This window comes from Drosophila obscura, unplaced genomic scaffold (assembly GCF_018151105.1).
Source record: "Drosophila obscura isolate BZ-5 IFL unplaced genomic scaffold, ASM1815110v1 contig_179, whole genome shotgun sequence".
Taxonomy (NCBI): Eukaryota; Metazoa; Arthropoda; class Insecta; order Diptera; family Drosophilidae; genus Drosophila; species Drosophila obscura.
This window is the reverse complement of record NW_024542766.1, coordinates 1,414,057-1,440,028: the sequence shown is the minus strand read 5'-3', so window position 1 is coordinate 1,440,028 and position 25,972 is coordinate 1,414,057. Positions and strand designations below refer to the sequence as shown.

Sequence of the window (25,972 nt, the reverse complement as noted above, 5' to 3'; positions counted from 1 at the left end):
CCGAAGGACCGCCTAGACACACCTTCGCTAGAATCAGCCACGCCAGCTATCCCATCGCCCTAGACCTCTTAATAAACGATTCAATAACAAGCGTTTAATATTTCGGCACAGTCACCGACTTTGGGTGTGAGCAGGACCTCGTCGGTCCAGCTCGGCATGTCAGATACGTAAAGCCAACTGGCCTCAGGTATGGGGCAGGACCAGATAGCTGACGATCTGAACATACCGCTACAGAAGTGGACAGCGCCACACAGCCAGTGGGAGGGCCGCAATGGATAGCATCCCACAAGCCAGCAACCGCTTTGGAGAGAGAGCAGAGGTGGGGGGCACGCTAGGATGTACACTAACAACGGAACACTGCCAGTTAACACCTTAAGCCGATTGCCTGCGCGCCTGCGGCGACACCGGACATCGAATACAGTCTCAATTAGCAACCTTCCCCGACTCGGCTCCAGGAAGCTAATAGCTACCCTATGCACCAACGCCCCGATCAGGCCATCAGCAGGTGAGCGGCACGATCCTGCCGTGGGTGCTAACACACACACTACTTCATTAGCTTCGTCCTACACTTCTCAAACCATTCTGCCTCAACTCGTCAAACAACACGACTACGATTCCCGCGATACCCCGCGCTGAACGCCGACACGCAGCCCGCGCCTGGCCCGAGTCATCGACGGGACGCTGGATTTTGCCCCGCCTAAGCGTAGGGCGCCGGGAGTGACCTTGCCGGCCGCTCACTGGACGCAGGTGCATCGCACTCTCGTGGCTCAACAGTTGCAGCTACGAAGAGCGGAGTTCCGTTTCTGGCTGGCGATTCGTGTGCTATCCGAGGATGCTGCGCGATACCACTGGAATCATACGCGTCCAACTATGCCGCGACCATACGGCACTATTGCTCCAACCATACGGGTAACCAACCCACGGTATCCACGACTAACCTGAACAGCCCCCAACACCCTGCGGACAGAGTTTCACCGCCCCAGCCAGTTGATATCTGATTGGAGCGGCCTGTCTCGCTTATGCCGGCACGTGGGACTGCGCCACCGACCACGGGGGCAGGGGGCCCGCCCAGGCGCCCACTTCTCCTATTCGGTACACTGAGTGGCCCCGCCGACCCAGCGGGCGATAGCGGGTAGCGGACGGCGGGCGGCCCGGGGAGTAAGACGGCCTTCACGGGGGGAGAGCCGGCCCGGCAGCACAGCGGACCAGTACTTAAGTAACGCCACGTTGTTTGCTGCTAGCGCGGGCTTGCCCGGGCGTTCGACAGCCGCGTGGGGGGCGGCGGACACAGGACACACCGCGTTAACGTTTTGCGCTGGCACGGACCGCCGCCCAGTCAAACTAACCGCAACAACCACAGCGACGGCCCCCCTCAACGACCCAGAACCCGTTACAAACCGCACACCTCGCTAGTTTTGGTAACAAACTTGTCATAAACGGAATACATAACTGAACAACACGCCTTTTAAAAACTACCGCTACGAAGAGCCAGTAGCCACGTGTCTGAAGTAGCTAAAATAGTCCATCATCTATAGGCTATAACCCGTTCTACTTCCCTTTCGTCGAATCAATTCATAAATGCAATTTGTTTATTTCTATCGATTGCATGAGTAATAATATCTGTAGGCACTTTTCCTATTATCTGCACCCTCGAAACCCCTTCAGATTGTTATAAAGAAAGCCAAGAGCTCTCCGCTCTCTGCTCGCTCTCTTCCCATTCTTTGAGTCCCCTCCACTGACTCATCCTCCATCAACCGCACTACACCACAACTCATCCACAACTCATCCACAACTCATTCGAACTCTGAGTTTTCAGAGTGTTTACTCGCATTTTCTGACCATTTTCTAAGGCCCCTCCCACTGCCCTGCTGGTCATTCATCCATGCAAAAAATAAAAATAAAAACCATATAGAAAAAACATGTTTGTGTTTTTCATTTAATTTGCGTGCTGTACTCGTAGAATATTTCGCATTCGTGGAATGCGAGCGAGCCGTTAAATTGAATTGCGAGAGCCGCAAATAAATTGACATTGAGATGTGCGACGTACTCCTACAATTTATGGAAATTGTTTATGCGCCATGTCCGACAAAAATGATAAAAGATATGTCAGATTTCTCTACCCTCTTGGGTTTTGCTTTTCCTCCAAGTGGAACTCCGATCTTTCTGCTCCAAATGCTACAGCGGATGGCCCTTTCTGTACCAACTGCAACACTGCAACGTGCAACCCGCATCCAAGTGCAGCGAAGCAATGCCAGAGGATGGACATGGACATGGAGATGGTCTTTCTCCTCCCTTTCCTCTGTTTTGCTTTGGGTCAAACATTGTATCTCATAGTCCGGCTGGCTGCTTGCGGGGCACGTAGCTCAGCAAAAATTTCTTTGCCTACCTAACACCCGTCCTCTCGGTTTTCCGCCCCCCTCCCGCTGTTTGCTTTCCCCATTTGTGGAGCCATGGCGCTTCCTACTCATCGCAGCTCTCTTGTGTCGTGTCGTGTCGTGTCTCTGGTTACCGGCGTGTCTCTTTTGGCTCTTTGGTTTTTTCTTTCGGCTTTAGCCTTCTTTTGCCTTGCCTCATATTTCGCATTTGGCCAACTAACGGGCCACAGCAAGACTCTTTGGGCCATTGCCTTTTTAAGTGTGACTAATTATGACGCTCTGCCACTGCCACTGCCGCTTGGAACACTCTTTTTTGAGCCCCACTTGATGTGGTTCGCGGGGGTTCAATGCACTGCGCGAGTCACTTCGTTCCGCCAACAAGAAAAACCCAAAAGTGTTGCCCCGTTTTTTTCGCCCGATTTTCTATTGATTTTCCGTAGCCAGAAATCTCCTGCAAGATTTAGGAGCTCTCCCCAAACTCCAAGTTTATTGATGGCAAAAAACATCCTGCGCAAATATTTTGGCTGCAGTTTCCCTTTGGGCGACAGAAAAAAAAAAAAGGAGGCCACCAGCGACAGGAGCGAGAGGAGAGGCCCAGCAAGGGATGGGCTGGGAGGCTGTGTGTGGAAATTATGCAGGCAATTTGGCCCCAGAACTCTTACGTACAATTTGTTACGTCTATAAGGAGGCGCAGGATAACTCTGAAGCACTGCATCTATCAGGTAATCAGTCTCTGGACTGGCTTGGCTTTTGGCCAAAAACAGAATTGATGATGTGATAGAAAGAACCAAAGAAATTGCTGGGGGGAGAAGAAACTATTACAGCAGCTAAGATGGAAAGTTATTCAACGAAAATTGCTGTAAGAAATTGAGGCAACTCCTTAGCCAGCAGCAACAGAACCTTCATAGATAAACCCTCTACGATATAATAATTTCAATCATTGGTTTACTTGTTTTACAGGGTTTTGGTTTTACCCTTCAGAGATAAGAGGAGTTCCACAAAACCAACACGAAATCCCATCCAAATTTCATGTTCTAAGTTCCATGTTCTATCTTTGTTGTTGTCTCGTCTGCCTAATAGATTTCGCAATTCATTATCTGAGTTTATGTTCTCATTGAGCTATGAGCCAAGAGCTGATGGCATGAGGAGGGCGAGGCCGAGGCCTGTTACCTGAGCAGCTTCTGGTTTTGGTTTTGGTTGCTGTTGCTGCCTCTAATGCTACCTGACCATTCAGCAGTCCCTTTTCATGTATGCAAAACCCCAACACACACACAGACACACACACAGAGAGATCCACACTCCATTGGGCACACAGGGTCCACTCTTTTCAGTAAGCTTTAAAGAAATAAAGAGGCTTTGAGCTTCTGGCCAGCTGATGGCCACACAATTCACAGTCAAAAAAAAAGATAAGAGCGTTAACAAAATAATAACAGAATAAAAAGCATTTACATATAATGCTAAAAGAAGGTCGTAGACGACACGGACACAATCGCAGAAGTAGCCTGCGGAGACGAAGGGAAAATATACTCAAAGGGCAGTAGCCCCCCTCCAATCGGACGGACAGTCCAGCTATTGCCTGAGGGAAGGCCCTGTTCCCGTAGCTGTGGTGGGCCCGAGGGCCCCGTCTAAACCATTAGTGAAATGTCTCCCCGTCAAGAGGGGGCTTCTGTGTACGTGTGTGTCTAGGGCTTATTTGGTTTAGGAAATATGCTCTCCCTGCGCTCTTTAGACGTAGGCCAAGGCTTTCACTAATTTGCAAGACATTTGTTCTGATTATGGCCAAAAATGAAGGCAAACAGGGAGAGGGCAGGGTGGAAAGCAGAAGGTAATTTAATAACTGATTTGTGGCGCGGGAATACCCCACGAATTATGGAATTTTAGACATTTCCCTTTCCCCTAAATTCAATTTGGATTTCGAAATATTCCGTAAATAATGTGATAAATATATATAACCTGAGATTGAGATACTGTAGATGCTCAGAGATACCTTCCCAGAGAGATCTCTGCGCAGATACTGTATCTTGGTACTTGCAGCTAGTTGCAATCTTAATTGTAATTTATCTACAAAGCAGAAGAAGGAAAAGAAGAAGAACGGATCGTTGCCTCACCTTGGGATCCAATATGCTCCGCTCCAGGCTGTCCTCACGATTCATTGTCGTTGCCGTACTGCCCGTTCCAGTGCTGCTGCCACCACCTCCCCCACCATTGATGTCGCCACCCCTCTGGCTGCTCCTCTCTCGCTCTCTCTCACGCTCCTGCTGCTCGAGTCGGAGACGTGCCCGCTCCACACGCGCCAGCGTGGGGCTATCGAGTATCGAGGGGGCTCGCGAGGGGGGACGCGAATTGTTTGCCGCATTCGTGTGCAACTGCTGCAGTTGATGCTGCAGCTGCTGCTGCTGTTGCTGCTGCTGGTGGTGCAGCGTCTCGAGTGTGGCACTGTTGTTGGAGGAGGTCGACCCTGGTGTGGGCGTGGCCGATGACGAGGAGTTGGTCATCGTCGCCGTGGACGTTGTCGATGTTGTGTGGTGCATCAGCATCTTCTTGTGGCAATGATGCTTTTTTTTTTTTTGCTTTTGAAGGTTTTTGATTTTTTTGTTTTTCGTCTTGGGTAGAAAAAAGTTCTTGGAACTCTTTTTAATCTTCTTTTGTTTTATTTGTTATATTTTGTGTGGTTAATTGTTGCACTTTTTGTTGTATTTTATTTAAACTGTGGATTGAGATACGAAAAGGGAGGATTGTGTTTAGTTTTAGATTAATTTCATGAAGAATTGGGTATCTATATTTTCTGAGATTTTATGGAGAGTGTCCCTCACGTGCATTTTAAAAGAAGAGAAATAAATTCACGATCCTGCAAATTATTCTGACCCCCAAGTTTTCCCCAAGCATCCAAAGAATATTCTGCTATTGGTAGAATTCGAAAGAAGAATAATTATAATTTCTCTGTGACTTTAAAATGTTTCAAAAATATTAATTTATTATCTCAATGTAAATAAATATTATTGGATTCCCGGAGGTTCTTTCTGCTACATCCACCAGTGTAAATCCAGACCAAGGAACCCAAACCCAATTTCAATAGTTTTTTATCCGCTTTCCTACGACACCTTTGACACCTTTCGGTTATTCCTTTTTTCTTTGGTTCATTCTCTCCCTAAATTTATGATCTCTCTCTCTCACTATCTCCTGCAGCCAGACGCCAAATGGCAGCCACAAATTCAGTTTTTCCTTTCAGCAGGGAGCCAAACCAATGCCCCCAAAACAAAAACCAAAACCAAGAAATGGCCAATACACTGGGAACTGCAACAGCAACAAAAACCGAACCCAAACACAGTCCCAATAATTTTCACAAAACTGGTTTTCTCTTGGTTTTTTTTTTTGTTTTGTTTGGGTTTGGGTTTGGGTTTGAGGTCTGTTTCGCAGGTAGTTTTTACTTTCGCACAATACCAAAACAACAACAACAACAACACACACGCTGCAAAGTGCAAGATACAAAAGTATCTGGCAAATCGCACTGGCAATTCTTGGGGCACATTTGCGAAGCTGTTTATTGCGCTGAGCTAAACAGAGCTGAGCTGACGTTGGGTTTATAATTTGCGAGTATATTTTTGCATCTACGGGATGCCAAACACGTTTCGATTTGTTTTGATATTTCCGCTGCTGACAAATTAATTCATTCTTTAATTTGATTTTGATGGTGATTTGATTTTTCATGGGGCGAAGTGATGCACATACTTTTTTTTAGATTTATTTGAATTTGAATTGGATTGGCAGCACGTCGCGTTGTCGCATTTCTTTGCGTTTTGGCAATTGAAAAAACCAATTTTGTTAACGGTTCAAAATTTTATTTTCAAATTTAACTTCTGGCGCGCAAAGCAAGCGAGCGGGACGAGATACTCTCGAGTATCTAGATACTCCGTACCGACCGATGCGAACAACCGTCAAATTTTATTGAGCAAATAAAATTCCTCTCGAGTGTTCGGAACCATTTTCACTTGCATGTTGCTGTCTGATGTTGCATGGAAACATGTTGCCGGCAAGGTAAAGAAAGAGGGGGTAGGGACAACAGCCAAAGTGGCCAAGAAAACTTAACGCAAGCAACGAAAAAATCCACCGCAATGGCTAACATACTGTGAAGATTTTGTTGCCGCAACATTAATCGAACCGCTTAACAGTGGCTGTTAACAGAGTCTTCGCTTGTTGTGTTCGAATCGAACCGTCTTTGGCATGCATCGGCATGCGAACACTTTTGTACGGGGTTTGAGGTTGGTTGCGCGAGACGCTAACAATAATTCCCTTATTTTGATTTTTGTTTGGTTTAGTCAGCGCTGCAATCGCCAAAAGCAATAACAAAAACTTCTTGGAAATTATTGAGGGAAGATTATGATGAAGGTGTAGATTAGAGCAGTCATAGTATTTGCTGGAATTTGTGGGCGGAATTTAGAGATAAAACTAAGGAAATGGCGAGCAACTGAATAGAAAATAGAATCTGAATAACCTTTAAATATTATAAGACGGATAAAACGATAAAAAAAATATTTAATTTCAAAGAATTTTTAATTTGGAGAACTTCCTTAAAATCTTTCCTAAAAATCTTAAATTTTATTGAAAATTCATATAAATCATTACTTATTTTCTGTTTCTATTACGAACAATAATAATTCCCTCATTTGGGTTATGAAAATTACCCAAAACAAACTGAGAAGCAACCTCACGCACATCGAGCATCGAACTCGAACATGCAATCAAGAAATTCCATCACAGCTCGAACGCGTACTCTGGAATTCCATCACATAAAAGATGCAAAGATACTTTTCCATGTGATGAATGCGAATTTGACAGATAAAAAGAGTTGACCCGAAGGAAATAATGAAAGATTTATGGAATATTATAGGGATATTTAGTGAATAATATGATATCAAAGGAGTATAAAAGATTTCCATGGCCTCTTAATTTATGGGAAACTCTTTCTTTTTTCATTCTCATAGCTGAATCTATTTCATTCTCTAAAAAATACCCAAATACTTGGCTTTCAATCAGCCACATCAATGCCCTAAAAGTCGCTTGAAATGTCGTATTTGAATTCTATTTCTTTCACTTTTCGAATGAGATAATCAAACACTTGACAGACAATGTAAGCACTTGAGTCATGGGCAACTTTGAATACGAGAAATTATACCACACGATGAGTCCCCCCCACATCTAAGAGAATGGATTGAGATTGGGTTCCTCCCCGCGCCCCTATCTACGAGAAGCGATGATTCAGAGATACAGCAAATTTTTGCGGTATGCGAATCACGCAATTATGCAAATCATCGGACAAATCGGCAAATCGCGTATCTCTCTATCTATCTGTCTCTCTCTGTCCCTGTCTTTAAGACGGAACGTGCCATTTCTGTACGATCTATGGATGTATGTTTTTTTTTTATTCATGTTTGGTTTTAGTTTCCAATTACTGGCAGCACCGCACCACCATTCATGGGGATCTCTTCACTGGGTCTCAGACCTGGCGCCAAACATAATTTTTTGTTAATTTCGAATGGAAAATTCGTTATGTTGTCGCGTCTTTCGTTTTATGTTTTTGTGTGTGTGTGTTGTTTTTTTTTTGGGGGGGATTCTCGGAACACATTTTGAATGTATTTTATTTTATTCTTGAATTTCGTGTGTTTGTGGCGAGCCGTCACAAGTGGCTTGATAACTTTATTGCTGGTGTGTTCTCAATGTCTTATTTCCCCTGCCTGTAATTTGGTGCCAGATTATCGGATCTTGATTGAGGAATCTCTGTGGAAGGGGTCGCTGGAATTGTGATCGGTGGAAAGAGCATTTTCTATGGAGTCTCCTCTTGAACACTGACTGTAACAAATTATGATTGAGGTGCCGTATCTTATCTGTAGATATGTTGGATTATAAGAGAGAATAAAAGGGTGGCTTTTTATGAGGCTATGGAAATGTTTTCTTGGCCATTTGTGGATCAAATTGCTGTATATATTGCATAGCTACAGCTATCCACAAGTACGTCATTCCCTTATCCGTTTAAGAGTTCTTTAAACTTTCCGCAGAGACCCTGATGCTCACCCTGAGGAAAAGCCTCTCTCATTGTTCCATAATTACACACAAATCAGAGTTTATTCCTATGAAATTATTCATATTTGCGTACATACATATATGTAAGTACCCTGCAAAGTCTTATCCAATTGAAGTTCTCTAGAGAATCACAAGATTTCTTTCTCTCTCTCCCTATTCATTTAACATATCCAAAAGTCTTATCTAATCGCTAGAAATAGTCGTTTAAACATTTGCTAATGAAAGACCTCGCTACGCCCCCCATAAAGTATGCCATTTGTGGGGGGATCCCTCCCTTCCATCACTCTATTGCCATATAAAGCTCTTCCTTAGTTTGCTCTTCGGATTTCTTGTTGTTGTTGCTGCTGCTTACTCTCCCCTTTTTCTGTGCCGCATTTCCGTTCCGTATTGGAAAAAGCTTCCCCATCTTTGTGGTTTTCTGTTTGGTTTTTGCTTTTTTTTTTTTTTAATAATTGTTTTCTGTTCTAACATTTATTCAATGGTTTATCAAAATGCTGACGACGACGCCGCTTCGTCTGGCTGCCATTTTAAGAACTAAAGTTTTTCTTTCTACTATTTCTCCAACGCTTTGTTTGCAGTCCGCCGTCTTCCCTCCCTCTGTAGTTCCCTTTTGTAGTTCCCTCTCTTTACTTTTTCTTTTTTTTTTATTCTTCTTCATTTTCTATGCATATCGCCCGATACGGCGCTTCGGCTTGGGCTGCGGCCATATCTTCGTTTTTGTATGCATTGCAACGCATTGCCTTCGAGTGAAGTTCTTTTCTTTTCTCTTTTTCCCTTCTCTTTTTTTTTATCGCAAAACTTTGGCAGAACAGGAAAAGGCGCGCGCGCGTTCGGACTTTGTCTTTTCATTTAATTTTTCAGATATTTTAGTATTTGTCATATGTATGTTTTGTATGCAAAAGTGACATTTCCTCAACGGGGGGAATGTCAACTGTTATCATCATCAGCTGGTGCTGCAACTGCTGCTGCATGCAACATGCGGGTTCCACTTTCATTCCTTCGTTTCATCGCTGTTGTCAGCCGAGAGTCTGTCTGTCTGCCATGATAAGCCTCCTACTACCGCATTGATAATACAGTGGAAAAAAAGGGAAAAGAAAGAATCAGCTTGAAGACAAGTCAAAAGAGCAAACTGTGCTCTGATTGCCAACTGATTTGCATCTGGAATTGCTGCGATGACAGACAGAAAGACAGAGAAGTGTGAATAAGTCCTATAGTGCTGGGATATGGCCTACGAAAAGGTATTTCAATAAAGTAAGAGATTTGGATATAACATGGGGGATCAATGGGTCTTTAGAAGCGTAAAATTATATGATTTTTTTATTATAATATTCCTCACAGCAAATTCTAAAATCCATAGCCACGCCTCGTAGTAGTTCGCTAATATTCCCCACTCGGGAAAGAGCATTTTCTTGTCTCCCATGCACATTGCACATTCTACTATACATACGTATTTCTGTAGATTGTTATTTTATGGGCACTTTTGCATATATATTTATTTGCCGATTGCAAAATTCATCTGCCTAGAGGCAGCTTCGGGCTTGTTTTCATCCCATAAATCACTGATAAAAACTCAAATGTATGCATCTCCCCATAGAATTCCATTCCATTTCATTTATATTCATTTATATGAATTTTTTTTTCTTCTGATTTCCCGCTGCTTCCGCGCGGCGTTTGACATTCGAGGCACTGACCATGGGCAATTAGTCAGTGTTTGTGGCAATGGAAATAGAAACTAATGGCCATGCCCCATGCTTCATGCCCCATGCCCCTTCCTTTTCAATAAAAGACATTCTCTAAAACACGCACTCTACTCGCTCCAGCATGGGACTTGAAAGAGAGACCGTCGTATAGGGGCTGGGGCCTAGGGTCTGGGGGCTAGGGTCTGGGGTGGAAGTGTCTTTTAATTACGTGTGTAAATTGGTCTACAAAAATTAAATTAATTATTGTAAGCAATGTTAATAACATTATCGCCCTGCCTGACAACTTTATTGGTCATCAAATAGAGCCATGGACTTTGATTGAAGCAGAACCATGACTTTGATTGAATGCTGCAAAGAGAGAGAGGGGACGTGATTTCTTAAAGCTAATAATATATGGATGAGGGCATAAAAATGAAGCTAAAGAGAGTGGAAATACCAAAAGAGACTATGGAACTACAATTATCTTGCATTGTGCTCCAATAAGTATTCCAAATTAAATTGGATATACTCTAAAAACCTTTTGGTTCAGTATCTTTAACATTATCCCATATAATACAGTATAATTATGCCACAGAAAATATGTAATTCGAATGCCCATGCAATTGAACCCCAAAAAAGTTTCCCTTATTGTGTTTGATTGCTGGTCAAAACATTCCTGCATGACATCATTTAATTCCACTGGAAATGATCTCCAATTAGCTCTTAAACCCTTTGAAATCGGCGTTCTCATATCATTATCCATCACATCATATCTGTATCTATATCCGAACCTTTTTCTTCTGCATCGCCAAACATTTTTGAAGCTAAAAATCCCTAAAAAATAAACCGGATTCCCAGCCTTGACTTCATTTCTCCCTCTCCCAGAGATTCCAACACATTCCTCCAGTGACGACTACCTGACCTGCTGCCTGCTGCCTCTTCCTTTCATTGAAAAAAGACGACTCTGGCCATAATCGTATTAGAATTCATTTGTGGTTCAAGAGAATAAAAAGGTTTCCCATTTCATTAAAATGATTTCAATGTACCGCTGCTTCCCCGTCCCTTCCCATCGAATCTCCCTTTCAGATATTGACGCCCGTCTGTCTATAGCCCCAGTCTGGGGAAGAAAGTGGAGGGGAGGCGGTTGCCAATAATCATTTGGTTTTTATTTATGCGAAAAACGAGAAATATGCCAAGTGGCCAATGACTTGGCTCCATGGGCACAGAGAGGTAGAGCGAATGACTCATTGTATCTGTGTATCTGAGCGATTCCATGGAAACAACGAGATGAGATCTTCAAAGAGAGAAGGACACCAAAAGCGTTGGCAGTTGGGCAATTTTATACTCGTATTAATCGCTCACTAAAAACCGATATTCAATTGGCGACTATCTTTTAGTGTCATGCGCTATAAATTCAACGAAATTTCATTGCATACTTTTAAGTGGCCATCAATATTCGCATTGATGGTCCCGCCCCGAAACAATGCAGTGAACTTTTGGGCGATGCTCCGAAAACCCACAAAGAACTCCAGAGCGTAGAGGAAAACGTGATGGTAGATGGATATATATACCTATCATCTAATATATTTATAGTTATGTATATATAGTTTTTAGAGTAGAGACAGAAGCGTGCCTAAGTGCCGCCTGCTTGTCGTCTAGACATCTGTTCCTTCTGGCCAGCGCAAAATGTCAAATGAAATAAAATTTTCTCCCAAGGTAAATATTGGTGAGTAATTGGAAAAGGCTTTTCGAGGAGGAGGAGGAGGCGTGGAAAATGCTCACTGCTAAATGCCAGTCATTGTTGTTTGTTGTGGTAGGAAAATGTTGGAAAAGCGGCAAAGAAAGTAAAGAAAGTCCTGCAGTCGCCAGACTTCTGCTTCTTCCTCTTCTGACTGCATTGGGGATTTAACGAAGCAAATCACTGGGAAAGTCAACAAGAGAAAATACGAAGAAAAAAAAAAAACTAGAGTGGGAAACCCTTTTTCTCTACTCTCCTATTCCTTGGAAGGAGTAGCCTCCCCCCGATTTGTCCATCATTCAAAGGCCTCGGCCACATTTGGCGTTAATTAGTTTCGGCAGCAGCTTCAGTCCGTCCGTCCTGCGGGCATGAGACTTTCTTTCCACCAATCATTTACAGTAGCAGCAGCAGCAGCAGGGCTTTCCACTCTCTCCGCTTTCCTTCCTTCTTTTTTTCACCAAAAAACAATTTTCATTAACAGTCCGTGGACGTCGTCGTCATCATCGACAGTTGCACCCTCAATCCCTCAACTCCAGCCTCGTCCCGGATGATCCCTCTGCCCCCGTCTTTTTGCGTGTCGCTTCTCTCTGATTACACATTTTAACGCCATTTTTGGCGTAACTTTTCTTCTCTTTTCCCTGACTTTTCCTTCGTTAAACCCTTTAGGCCACACAAAAAAGTGTAGGAAAAAGTTTTCCTTCTGCTGAAAAGAATCTCGATGAAGGGAAAGCAAAAGGGTTAACAAGAAAAATTTGATTTATTTGATGAGTTTTTTGTGTTGTTGTTCGAATGAAGCGGGAGACGACGCATTTAATGAGCATGAAAATGAAGTTTGTATGGAGCATTTTCCAAAAGAAAAACTAATAAAAGTTGAAGTTAATTAGGGAGGAGTTTAAGTGGAAATTAAAGGGAAATTGTAGTTCAATTGATTTGCAAATTTATGAAAATATAAAAAAAGAAAGTTTCAGAAAAGGAAGCCAATCGATTGCAATATTTCCTATCGATGTTTCAATAATTTTTCAAGGATAAGAGATGAGTAGAATGATACAGGGAAAATGTGTACGCGGACTCTAACTCTCCTCCTTCAGTATTTTATTCCCGTCTTCTCTTCTCATTCCTCCCAAGATTCCACATCTTCTTATTTCGCAAATTTAATATTCTTTCTTTTATTTAACGATTGACAAACTGAAAACTTTTTAATACGCGTCCATTTCCCAATTTTATCGTCATGTCAGAGGCAATGCCAGAAAAGAGAGAGCATTGTTTATGTATGTCACATTATTGTCGCCTTAAGTATTCCTCCCACCCCTCCCCATTCCATTCGAGAGAACATCTATAGCCTCCTCCCAAGAGGACATTGTAGATCCTAGAGGCAGTTACCCAATGGAATTTCAATGCACTCACACTCTGCCACTCCCACACTCTCTTTCTCTGCCTGGCCAACTCTCTAATAAACAAGCGACACTTTGCTCTAAATTCAATAAAATAAAGTAAAGAAAGGAAGCGGAGAAAAGGAAAACTTTTTGCAGCAACAAAGCCGCTGATTATCCCTCTCCTAGCAAGGAGCTGGCAGAACGAGCGCATTGGGGGCGTGTCAAAGTAAAGGAAGTGACATGAATAATTCCCCAGTTGCCTGAGCAAACATATCCATGGCCAAACGGAATGGAATGGAAACCCTTATTGTAATCACATTTCCACGGCACAAAACGAACGAAAACTCTCGAATGGAAGTTTTAGATTCAATTAGATTTAATTTACGCAACTTTTCCCCACACGAAAGGCAGCAAGGAAACTCCAAGCAAAACTTTGCAGCATAATTAACCAAGGAATACGCACTGGCAGTCAGGCAGGCAGACAGGTCTTAAAGTTAAGGTTAACTTTAACTTTAACTTGAATTAAAACAGGAGTTGGCCCCGCCACGTCAAATGTCAAGTGAGTGGCGGAACATTAAATGTGCAAAAATTGCAAAACTTTTCTCATATAAAATGTGTATTAAATCATTTTTATGGCAACATTTTCTTGGTTTTTAGTTGCGAAATTTTTTTCTTCGTCTTTTGGGGTGGGGGGAAAACTCTCTTGTTTCCACCTGTTTACATTGTACTTTCTGCTGTTACTTTCCCCTGTTCTTGCTCCTGTTTTTTACGCTTCATTTTTTATGCTTCCCATTCTTCATTTTATGCCTCATTTGGCGGTGAAACTGCTGCTGCTGCCGCTGCTACTGCCTCTGCAGCATTCATTGCGTATGAGTGATATTTTATGAATGCAAAAATCTAGAATCCTAGAGTTTATAGTTCATTTAGAGGCATTATGAAGTGGAGGAGCTGTTTATGGTAATATCTCCAGGGTATATAGAGATTATTACTGTGCTAGGAATACTTTCTGCCACTCTTAAAGCATGAATTTTCTTCTGCAAATAAAGCTATTGACCTGACGGTCATTTGCCTCTACATCTGTCACATTTACCCCATGGATTCCTTCGCTCTTTTGCCACCAAATCAAGTGCTCTTTGTGTGTATAAAACATCTATAGCTAAACATCTATATATGGTGTAGATATAACAACTGAATTATCATAAGCAGTCACGGACATCAAGTGTTTTTGGCTGGCAACTGCTGTTGCTGCTGCTGCTGATGGTGCAGTGTGAAGAGCGACTGCAAAATAATCGCAATGCAAAATAGTTTTCCCAACAGCTGCTGCTGCTGTTGCGAACCCAACAAAAAGTGAACTTGACATTTGACATGTGACAGCCAGACAGAAAACCCATGAAAATGAACACCAAAACAACAGCGAAAAATGAAGAAACAAAAGCAGCAAAAAGGAAGAAACAAAAGCAGCAAAAAGGAAGCAACAAAAGCAGCAAAATGGAAGAAACAAAAGCAGCAAAAACGAAGCAACAAAAGCAGCCAAAAAGTAGAAACAATACGCAGTTGACAGGATCATAATTTGGCCAAAAGAGTAAAACTTCTACCAATCAGCCATGAAAAAGGAGGAGCTCTGCCCAATCCCCAGACAGCAGGAAATGTAAGTTAACAGCGGCTGAACAGAGCACAACTCCTAATTAACATGCAGCTGCTAACATACGCGTATGTTGATTAACATTCCACTAACATTTCAAAGGGGTGCCACTGTACCTGTGTGTAGTTCTACCTTCATTCAAGGTTAAATTCATTAGCTAATTGGCTGAATTGCGTGCCACTAAATCAGGGGGAAAACTGTCAACATGCAAAAGAGCTGTTGACAAGAGAATTTCCATGAGAATTTCCATTAGTGAGCATTTCCATTAAAATTCTTCGACTGAAAAACGCGGCAAGTATCTTTAAAGTAAAGTTCGCTTTTAGCTACTTGTCTGTCTGCCTCTCAATATAATATTTAAATTAGAATTGAAATGTTAAAAAGCCAAAGAGGCAAACAGACACCAGAGGCGGCTCATTGGCCATGACGGCTGGTGGTGATAATCTTCCACTCAGGAGACTAAACAGAGAGCCAAAGAGGGAGCCGGTAGAAGGCAGAAGTGTCCTGCAGGCAGACAGCAGGAAGGCTCGTTCCCCAATTTGAAAAAAAAGTGTCAAAGTGCCGCCAGACAACGGCAAACCGTCAGACAACATTTTGTTAGACAACTGACAGTAAAAAGAAAATGCATAATAAATACCGGAATACACTCCACGGAAAAGTAGCAAAAGAAAAGTCTAGGTAGATGAAGTAAACCGCAGGATAATCAAATCGGGAATACATCCACAGTGTGGATGTAGCAGGGGAATGGCATTACAAAGAGGAAGCCAAAGCCAATTGTTGGCCAGAGAATGGGAATGATTTCAGCAGCAATTGATTGATAATGAGATTTGTATTGTGGCCAAGGAATTGCCTTACAACTGAGTTATTTAAGGCTAATAATGATAGAGCACTTAAAAGTGAAAGAAACGTAAAGGTAAAAGGAAGAAAAGAAAAAGTAAAGAGAACAAAAGGATTTCTAGGCTTTGGACTGCCACCTCTGGGTTAATATCTCACAGAGCATTTCAGGGAATGTAAAAAGCGAACCTTAAGATGATATAAGCAATCGTTTTAACCTGGGCTCTAACTTTACTTTACTTTAATTTGCCGAAAAATATGTTCCTTATTTAAACGGCAATTTCAAAGGAAAGCACTTCTAATCCGATTAAAAACGTTCGTGCAAAGTAGAATTTTCTGCATCAAAAGAGTTAAGTAACAGTCCAGGCAAAGGCTTGCCAATCTCTTTGGGAAAATGCACTTCTATCTACAGTTTTCATGTGTCACAATCCCCAGCACCTACTCTGCTCTTTGCTTTGTCTCTTTGGCCCTCAATTCGACTGGCAAACTGGCCTGCAGCCAGCATTTGACACTGGCCAAAGAGCAGCAAGGAGAATTTTCCTATAGTCTGCATGGCTAATTCCTGACCACAAAAAAGAAGAGAGCACGGACTCCTCCTAGCTCTGGCCATGGTCACGCACTCCACTCGTTTGTGGCATTCATAAATCGTTTACGAAATCTGAAATCTTAATCAGATTTGTGCAACAATTTTGATGGCATTTTAGCAGCAGTAGGCAACAGTAGGCGGCAGGAGAGGGGGCTGCAGCATGTACTGCCAACCTGTCCGGCACCGTAAATAGCAATTTGCCAGCTGCCGTGCCGAAATGCACAAAAGTGTCTGCCTCCGACATTAAGTGCGTTTTATGGTTGGGTGGGAGGCAGAAAACTCTCATTTTGATTTTGATTGGCAATTTGTGTGTCCTGGAACTTCGATGCCCGTATCGACATAAGTCTGCCTCCCCCCCACTGCCTGCCTGCGCAACTTTGATTCTGTATGCCTGCTGCAAGTGCAATTCAAACGAGCAAACTAATTTGATTAGCCCAATAAATACACAACATTAGCCTTAACCATGTACTCCACTCCGCTGTTTAGCCCTCTGTTTGGCCTTCTGTTTAGCCATCTGTTTAGTCAAGTTAATTAGATTTGATTTGGCCCAAAAGCCGTCTTGGCGCTAAATTATGCAAAAGGTTTTCTGTTTTCTGTTTGCCGAGCATTGAGCTTTTAGTTTACATTACAACTGAAAATGTTATTAAATTATTCAGTTCTCCATTAGAGGAAGAGGAGAATTTAGACCATTGACAGACGCATCTGTGGCATAGATACGTGTGTGTGTCTGCTGCACTTAGTTCATGGCTCAAAGGCAGGCGAAAGCAAAGCATGTGTGACACAGAAAGGAAAAACTCTTCAATGGGAAAGAAATTAAAGTGATTTCCACTGAAAACCCTCTGCTGAAGTCAGGACATGCCTTTAAGCCTAATTTTCCTTTCATTTCTTCCCCTTAGACGCAAGTTTTCCCTTGAAAACCCTCTCTATAAGTCGAAACCTTTCTTTAACTTTTCCTTTTCCTGTCATTTCTTCTGCTAAATATTTCACCAAGTTTCAATTTTAAGCATCAGAACATTTTATCCCATCCGGCAGCTGGATTTTCCACTATTCTCCCATTTCCCCCCTGCCTGTTCGCACTGCTGGCAAACATCATAAAACCCTCTAAAAGGTCCTCTAGGACATAAAACACTTGACCGCTTGACCTAAATTTCACACAGCAACCAGAGAAACCAGAGCCAGTAGTCAAGGATCCTGGGATCAACGAATCTCCAGCACAAAAGTCAAATGTCAACACAACACAAAAAAAATGAAGGAAAACCGAGGAAAAATGTTTTAAAAATTCCAACACGTCGGCAATTTTTGGGATGATGCGCATAAAATAAGCATGAAAATTGAGGACATATCTAGGGGTAGGAGTGGGCGAGTGTGTGGGGGGAAAACTATATACCCGGGAAAGGGTTGTGCTCGTATATCTGTGGAGAAAGTCGCCTCATTAGACACTGAGTAGGAAGCAGAGTCCATGATTTGCACTCTCAAGCAATCGAATCACATCACACGAACGAACGAACGAACGAATGGAAGGCTCGAAGGCGTGAATCGGCGTAAATTGATTTCATCCTTCGAATGCCTCGAGGCGGCTCCTGCCACTGCCGCCACCTGCCTGGAAAATTAAAGATTATCCCCGTGGAAAATGCCTCCTGCTGGTTCCTGGTTCCTGTTTAGTGTTTGATAAGCTCCATTCACTCACGTGCCACATTTTAGCACACTATTTGGGCGATGGCGAATATCCCCTTACCCCCTCTGAGACGGAGTTCTAGGCTGAAAATGTGTCAATTTGGCGTCAAAGACATTTGACGCGGGGGGAGGCAACAACATGTTTACATTAGCAATAAAACAGGCGTAGCAGAAGCATCTGAAATTCAAGGATGTGGCAGCAACAGCAGCAGCAGCTGTCGTGTGGCAGCAGCAGCAGCAGGAGGGGCAGATCTGTGTGGGTGAGAGGTGCGTTGCATGCCTCACGTACGCCAGAGGAGTGGGAGAATCTCTGCTGGATCCGCCAGACAATAACTATAATTGTCGCATCAGCATTTCTTTTCGGCTGACTACCAGCCACAGCCACAGCCACGGAAGGAGCCTTAGGCCTCATCTTCTGCTCCACCATAAAACAAGCCATGAAGTCAAGAAATCGTGAGAGAGTGAGAGAAATTCTTAGGCGGAAGGAGGTAAATTCCATTAAACAGAAGACTCAGCCAGACGACACAGCCACAGACAGCAGCAGACAGCAGCAGACAGCAGCAGACAGCAGACACAAAGCCCTGAAGCAAGGCGGAAGGCTCGTCAAGCGTTTCGTTCGTTCCATTTTGTAGGTCTGCGCTGCCATTCGGCATATCAAAAATTCTTAAATTAAAGTCAATTTGAAGACGCAGACACACAGAGTCAGAGACACGGAGACGACGACGATGATGATGATGATGATGATGCCACTGCCACAGAAAGGGGCAACGGGGCAACGTAAGGACAGCAGCCCAGGGAAGCAGCTGAAAGCTCAAGTTCTGAAGTGAAAGTTAAGGCTGATTGGGCAAATAAGCAGCGATAATGTGCGGATGAGTATTTGAAGTTAGGGCACAAGGAATGCATGTGGCAAAACAAAGGAAATTAATAGCGAAAATAAAGGAAAACAATAGCAGGGAACACGAAATGGGAAAAGCGAATGATAAGTGAGAAATTATGGAGTAAGAAAGAGTGGTGAAACTACAGGGAAAAAGAGTAAGGAAACTAATATAAATATGCCCAGAATATAGATCGTAAACCTCTAAAAAGTCAGCAATAAAACAAAGAAGAACAAACGAGAATTGCAGCATTTATTTCGATCAATAAATCGCATCAAAACGGAGACTATTGATGGCGTGTATAAGCCTTCCAGTATAGCTTCTTTCCCCGAAAGTTTAGTCAAGGAAAAGCCTCTGCCGCATTCGACATTTTCGGAGGATAAATCACGTTGATTTCAATGACCAAATATATAGCTTAAATGCACCAGAACATACGAAAGCGATAGCTTATTTAAGCACTTAATTTCTTACCTTGAACAACACAACACTTTCAAAGGCTAAAACAATTGATTTTCTTACAATGTCCCAACATTAATTAACAATTTGTTTTGCCACATGCGGCACTTGGCGGCAGGAGAATCCCTTTCCCAGAGCCGTTTCTACTCCCACTCTCTCGTCTCTCCTCTTTCGCTACTGCTGCTCGGGCAACGTTTACGTTTTACGAGAGAGAACATTTTAATCTAATTTAGCACACACTTTAGATTTATATTTGCTTAAATAGAAGTTATACGAATGCCACGTGACGGGCATAACAAAAGGACACAAAAGGAGAGCAAAGGAGAGGAGCGGACGCTTGGGCGGGTGGAGTGGTGTGGGGTTGTGTGGTCAAGGATGTTGCGGCAAAGGCCAACAAAAGGAATCCCCATCCCTGCCACAGAAGAAGCAATTTTTATTATTATAGTTTATTTCTTTCCTCTTTTTTTTTTGGGGGGCAGAAAACGTGTTGCAGCAGCAGCAGCAGACTCCTTCTACGTCTCTGTCTCCTCTCCGCTGTGGCAAATGCATTTGCAACACAATCCAATAAGCAGCTACTTTTCCTCTCTTCTTTTCCAGGGGGAACAAGCGTTTACTTTAACTCAAATGCAATCAATTCTGGCAATTGTTCAGCTCCAAAAAGTAGCCAAAAAAAAAAAAAAAAAAAAAATACATTTACTAACCTTTGCGTTGCCTCAGCCATAGACGCGTCTCAGGAGCGTAAAAAATGAGTAAATGGCATTCAGCAGCGACTGCAAGAGTTTCAAATTCATGGGATAAGTGCCACCCACAAGTATCTGCGGGAGCAACAAAGCTTAAGCGACAGATCTAAAGTGAATAAGAAGGGGGCAAAAGACTTACAGCCAAAGGTTTTTGTGAGCGCATTATCAAAAATTTCAACGTTTTTTGTGTGTCAATATCAAAGTCCATCCAATTGCTTTCATAGGCAGCAATGGCAATGTCAAAGCTCTGCAGAAAGAGAAGAAAGTAACAATAAATACAAGAATACAATAAAGAAATATATAGGGATTTATCTCACTTGAAAGTAGAGTTCATTGGCCACGGAATAAATGACAAAACTATTGGCAAATATCATTACCATATAGGCAATGACGATCACAGATTGGGCTATAGTTTGAGCCTACGAAAAAAGATGCAATTCATTAAGATACTTCCCCTTGGCATCCCTCACTGCCACTCACAATAATCAAAGAGAACAAGAGGACACAGGACATGGCACCAAAGCACAGAAACTCGACGAGATGGAGATGTGTATTCAGGGCATTCATGGCATCCACTAAGCTGCGAAGAAAGCAGCTTTAAAAATATATAGGAAACCCCATAAAAAGTTGTCATACCCGGCCAGTTTCAGATGATATTTTATGCACCAGATAATCTCACGACGAACGAGACTTTTTTCTAGCTTCTCCAGACTGCGCAGCTTGTGCTGCAACACTCTGCACATGAGGATGCCAAAGAGCGTGAATGTCACCACCAGATTCGTGTAGGGAATGTACATGCAACAGCCCATGGGCGCCATGATGGCCTGAATCACAAAGAACACTTCGTAGTAGGGCGTGGCGTACTTGTACTCATCAATCGCTGGCAGATACATGCCATAGGGCAGCACTACAGCACGCCACAAAAAAGATACATTATCCACTAGATGCTGCATCTGTGAGCCGGGATCTTACCCCTTTCGGAACCAAAAATGGGATAGGTGACGAAACCAATGCATGTGCAGGTTCCCATTAGCAGATTAATCCTTCCAATGGTTATCGACAGCCGTGTCGTTTCCTCCACCAAGCGCAGGATGTGCGGATCCCTTGATGCCTAGCGCAAAAGATACATTCAGTCCACAAGATGCAGCATTTGTTATGGCACTGGACACTCACTAGCAACTGCAGGTAGTAGACTTTGACCATGGCAATGAATCGCTCATAGCTGCCACGTTGCACGCACAGCAGCACACCACGCACCACAGTGTTCGTGAAGAGCACCGCCAGATACACATTCCGGATGATGAAATCCAACGATTCGGTGCTCAGATAGATATCCACATACTGCGTACAGTTGATCAAAATGTATGGCGTCATGGCCACATAGCGGCGCCAATTGTGCACGAACAGATACGACCAGAACTTCATCAGCTTCAAGGTGCTGCCAAAGATGGGCATATCCACGGTCTCCATTGATTTCAGATCCATTGTTGCAGTGGCAGCACGGCAGGTGTTATGCTGCCTGCGCGGCTGTTGTCAATGAAGGTGTGACTGCTATCGATGCGGGCTTATACCCTCCAATATATACCCGCCCCCTCCAAACAGGCAGACAAACACCCTTCGTGATGCTAATTAATGGGCTTTCCATTTGGCTGCTTGAGAGAGTGGGGAAAATGTGTTAATTACACAGCCAAAGGGTGGATAATTATACGTGTAATCGCAACACAATCAAAAGGACACTCAAACTACCACAGTCAGGCCTCTTTAAGTGCGGAAATTTCAAGCTTAAAGTCGTCCTAATCCACTTTCCAGAGAAGTAGCCCAAGACTTCACTCAATTGATCCGCAGGACCCCCAACCCACACACAGAAAACAACTTCATTTTTCATGGGGCACAGCCTCAGCCTCTCCGTAGACCGATAAAAAATCTTAATCGTTGGCAATTTGTCTGCAAAAGAACATCTCGCACCCCAAACAAATCCCCCCCCCCCCAAAATAAAAAACCTCAAAAGCAAACAAAAGTCGACCTTTTTCATTAGAAAAGCCCCCAAACACATGTTCGCTCGTTCGACCACTCACCCTGTGCTCCCCCTCTCTTGGAATCTGTGTGGGCATTCTTTGAACTTTGAACTGAAAGAACCTCAGACATTATTTGGGGGCATAGGAACGAGTATGAGTGGGAATGGCAGCAGCCAGCAAACCACTGGCTTGCCAGCATCATTTATCAGCGTTCGAGAACCTTAAGGTATTTTCTTTCATTCACAAAACGAAAGATCGACAATCTTTTAATTGAGTTGCAATTGGAAAAATGTGGGTTGTGGGGCCCCCCCCCCCCGCAAAAGGAGAATCATCAATCATACAATAACTTTTGCCTTTAATTACATTCCTTCCTTGCTTCGTTCGAAGAGTGCAAGATACATTGCGTATACGCCCTGTCTGTGTGTGTGTGTGTGTGTGTGTGTTTACCTGTCACTTAGAGTTTTATATCCAAGGTGTTACCCGGGGCTCTTACGCTTGATTTGCTTTTACGATGACTACAAGGACTCCTCCTCCTCGTATGATGTATGTGCAGGGAGCCCTTCTCCTGTCTGGCGGCTGTCTTAATATGAAACTTTCTTTGGGGGAAAGCTGCACTGTGGAAAAAACAACTTAAGAGAGAGCTTAAAAGTGTTAGGATATTCGCAGTTATTTTTTATTCGAACCAATTAGAATTTTAATTGGCAAAACGTGGGGCCATTAAACGCGCGCGAGAGAGGGACAGGGAGCCCCAAACTATGAAAAACCATTAAGACAATGACTTTTTGGGAGTGGAAATATCCTTTGCTGGCTTCATATTTAAAGTGTTTTTGCCGCTCTTTGTGAAATGCTATTTTGTAATATGCTCCAGGGCGCACCTTTTTTTTTGTGTAGAGCGGAAACTAGCGAAACAGTTCAACTGCCAGTACAAGTGCAAGTATCTTGTATCTTTTGGCCTGTATCTGGCGTTAAGGAAGCACTTAACACGCAGGAAAGGGGAGCAGCAGCAGTCGGCGGAGTCTTGCAACTAACTTTTTGCCCCAACCCCTCCCCATCCGCCTGCTAAGTAGGAAAATCGCTCCGAGACACTGGCATCGGGTGCGCCAGACAGTAGTTTCAGAGCGGCAGAGGGGCGGCGGGCGAATGGCTGGGTGTTGCATGCAACGTGTCATATGACAAGTGAAATGTGCGCAAAATTACTTGTTTAGTTGCGGCTAAGACAACGCCTCAGAACTTCGTGTCTCTTCTCCCGTTTCCTTCTCTATCTGCACAGCTATTTGCATTTCTTGAGGTTTGCTTTATGCGCCCTCGGATATGCCAGGCAAAATGCAAGATAAATATTTGCCATGAGTGCTGTTTTGGTCAGAACTGACGGAGGACAACACTGAAGGTGTAGAATATATCGGCTTAAGGATACCCTTTAATGACAAAAATGTTCGAAATATGTAGAGTGGGAAACCCTTCTAAGTCTCCTTCTCTTTTCGAAGTAGAAATGTTCGTTTAATTTTTACTCATTGGATTGACTACACTATACAATTTTATTCAACAAATAAAGGCGCTGGAAAGAGAGGACCCTTTTTATGTTCAAAATGGAGCTGATTAAAGCATTAAAAGATGGCAGCAATGTGCGTGAAAATATTTGTAGAAATATGCAGAATATAAATGAATGAAGAAAATATGTTGCTACATATGTAGCAAGATGTAGCCATGTAGAAACGATGTAAAATAAGTAAAAACTATGCAAAAATATGTTTGCTACAAAATTTCTAAAAAAAAAAACAGAAATAAATTGTATTAAAATTTGCTGCAACAATTTTCGTGTGGAAAACTTTCGAATCGCCCTCCAGCCGCCAAGAGCTGCGGGCCAGAGAGAAGGAAACTTTGTTCCACTTTTCTTTTTCTTTGTATTATATTTTCCCTCCCACTGCCGACGCTTGTAAGAATACGCCTCGGCTACATGGCGGGGTACACCTCGGGGGATGTCATTTGGAGACGGAAAAGTGTAAAAATTAAGCAGCAGAGAGAGACACAGGCCGGTACAGCAGAGTGGCGAGGGGGAGGGGGGGGAAAGGCAGGCAATAAGTGAGATAAAATTACTTGGTAAAGAGGGAAAAAGTCGCAAAAGGCGGTGGCTAAAAGTAATTGTAAAGTATGCTAAGAGGCGTGGCTCTGACAGAGCCTCAAGAGATGCCTTAGAAGACAAAGGAAAAACAGCAGCAGCACAGCAGCAGCAGAGCAGCAGCAGTAAGCGGAAAAGCGGAAAATCTAGAACAAGGTTTCGCTTTTCTCTCAGCCACTGCTGCTTTTCTCTCAATTAGCCAAAGTTCTGATGCCTCGCCTCTTCAAGCCTGATGTGCCTTAAAGAGGCACGAATAATCATTTGTATCTCTTTATATATTTTTTGTTTTGCGGGAGAAACGTGCTCCGAAATGTAGCAAAAACTTTTTCAATCAAAAATTATCAAAGTAAACATCAAAGTTACGGATACATCAGGCAGCATCCAAAGAGCGTCAACAAATTAGCAAAGGGGCAAAAAACCCAACCGAAGGAAAAGCTGGAAAAGCAGGGCGAAAAATCTGTCAACATTAAAGGGCCCCGCCCCGCCCCACCCCGCCACACACAAACACACGGAAAAAGTTTTCACACCACAAACATTTTCACATTTTCACACCTCATGAGTGGAATTCAAAATTTTCCTTCCACCTTCATCCTGCCGCCTCTCTCTGCTTTTTTTATTCTGGGGGTTTCCTACGTCCTGCGTCCTCTGTTCCTCATTCCCCCGCCTGTAAAATTTTCATATCAATTTCGTTTGGGATTAAGTTATATTTTAGTGCTTTATGGCCAAAAGGTGTTTTGTGGCAAGTTCTGCTTCTGCTACTGCTGCTGCTGCCACTGCCACTTGCCACTGCTTCTGCTTCTGCTGCTGGAGTGTGATTTTCCTCATTTTCATGTGTGTTACCTGCTGAGATTTTGAGCACGTGCTGTAGCCACTCCTCAAGGCTTTCCACACACTTTTCCCTGTGTGTGCTGTCGAGCAGTGAAAAGCCTGTCGAGTTGAGCTTCGTTCTGCCAAAATATTGATAGAGCCTCAAGTGTTGCACAAAAACCACAACGAAAAATACTACTGCATGCGGAAAAGGAGATTGTTGCTGAGTGGAAAATGAGGTAGAAAATTTGCGAGAATTATAAATGAAAGATGAGAGATAGAAGAGATTTTCCTTTGTCGCTTCTTCAATGGAAAAATGTACAAAAAATGATGTAAAACATTTTGAGAATTAAAACTACACTGGAAATGCTTTTATTTAATCTAATCTTTCGGTTTAAAAATGTTGATAAACTGAGGCTTAACAAATACCTAAGAAAAGATGAAATTTCTGGGGAATTTTTCAGTGCAATTCCTGTGAGTATTTAGACTCTGCTTTGTGGGAGTTCCAAACTAAAATTTAGATAGTTTTACACCACAAAGAAGTATCCTTCTTATGTTGGATACTTCAGCATTTCAAAGCTCATCTTTTACGAATTCCCATCTCCAATTTCCTCTCCCACTTTGCCGCATTGCCATTTCATCATCGTTTTGCTTAATTCAATGGAGTTTCTCGAGTATCTGGAAACTACAAGACACAGATGTGAGCGAGTAAAAGGAGAGGTTGGAGGAGGCGTCTCCATGGATGGTCATACAAATCATAAAAGTCATGACCCGTCCGGGCAGTAAGTTCATAAAAAATGCGAGAGGGGGTGTGGGCCCCAAAGCAGCAATTGCCATACAAACAGGCACATTACAAGAACAGCAGCAGAGCGGCAGACCAGCAGAGGAGCAGACCAGCAGAGGAGCAGAGCAGTAGAGAGTGAGGTAGAAAGGGCAGCAAGTCCTGCGATTTCGAATCCAAATCTCGATTCACAGCATGAGGGGGCA

General features: G+C 43.1%; 2 protein-coding genes across 2 annotated transcripts in view; both read right to left on the bottom strand.

Moving 5' to 3' along the window:
- Positions 1–4,918, bottom strand: part of LOC111077785 — a 42,899-nt gene extending 37,981 nt beyond the window's left edge. The window contains 1 exon segment of the mRNA XM_022372192.2: positions 4,484–4,918. Coding sequence (XP_022227884.2) covers positions 4,484–4,912 — 429 coding nt within the window. The 5' untranslated portion in view covers positions 4,913–4,918.
- A 125-nt stretch (positions 4,919–5,043) lies between these two features.
- LOC111077786 (odorant receptor 30a) lies at positions 5,044–21,532 on the bottom strand. The gene is made up of 8 exons (XM_022372197.2): positions 21,221–21,532; positions 21,020–21,158; positions 20,684–20,954; positions 20,528–20,627; positions 20,365–20,466; positions 20,187–20,294; positions 20,009–20,122; positions 5,044–5,082 (listed from the first exon to the last, which is right to left on the bottom strand). The coding sequence occupies exons 1-7, from the start codon at positions 21,530–21,532 to the stop codon at positions 20,021–20,023; spliced, it is 1,134 nt and encodes a 377-aa protein (XP_022227889.2). The 3' UTR covers positions 5,044–5,082; positions 20,009–20,020.
- Between the last annotated feature and the right edge of the window lie 4,440 nt (positions 21,533–25,972).

What these genes read in the sequence shown, in the direction of transcription:
- LOC111077786 (XM_022372197.2), bottom strand. Translation starts at nt 21,532, where the DNA reads ATGGATCTGAAATCAATGGAGACCGTGGATATGCCCATCTTTGGCAGC. An exon ending in CATTTTTGGTTCCGAAAGGG is followed by an intron (nt 20,955 to 21,019) that starts GTAAGATCCCGG and finishes GGCGTGCTGTAG; the next exon opens with TGCTGCCCTATGGCATGTAT. An exon ending in TCTTGTTCTCTTTGATTATT is followed by an intron (nt 20,467 to 20,527) that starts GTGAGTGGCAGT and finishes CTTTTTTCGTAG; the next exon opens with GCTCAAACTATAGCCCAATC.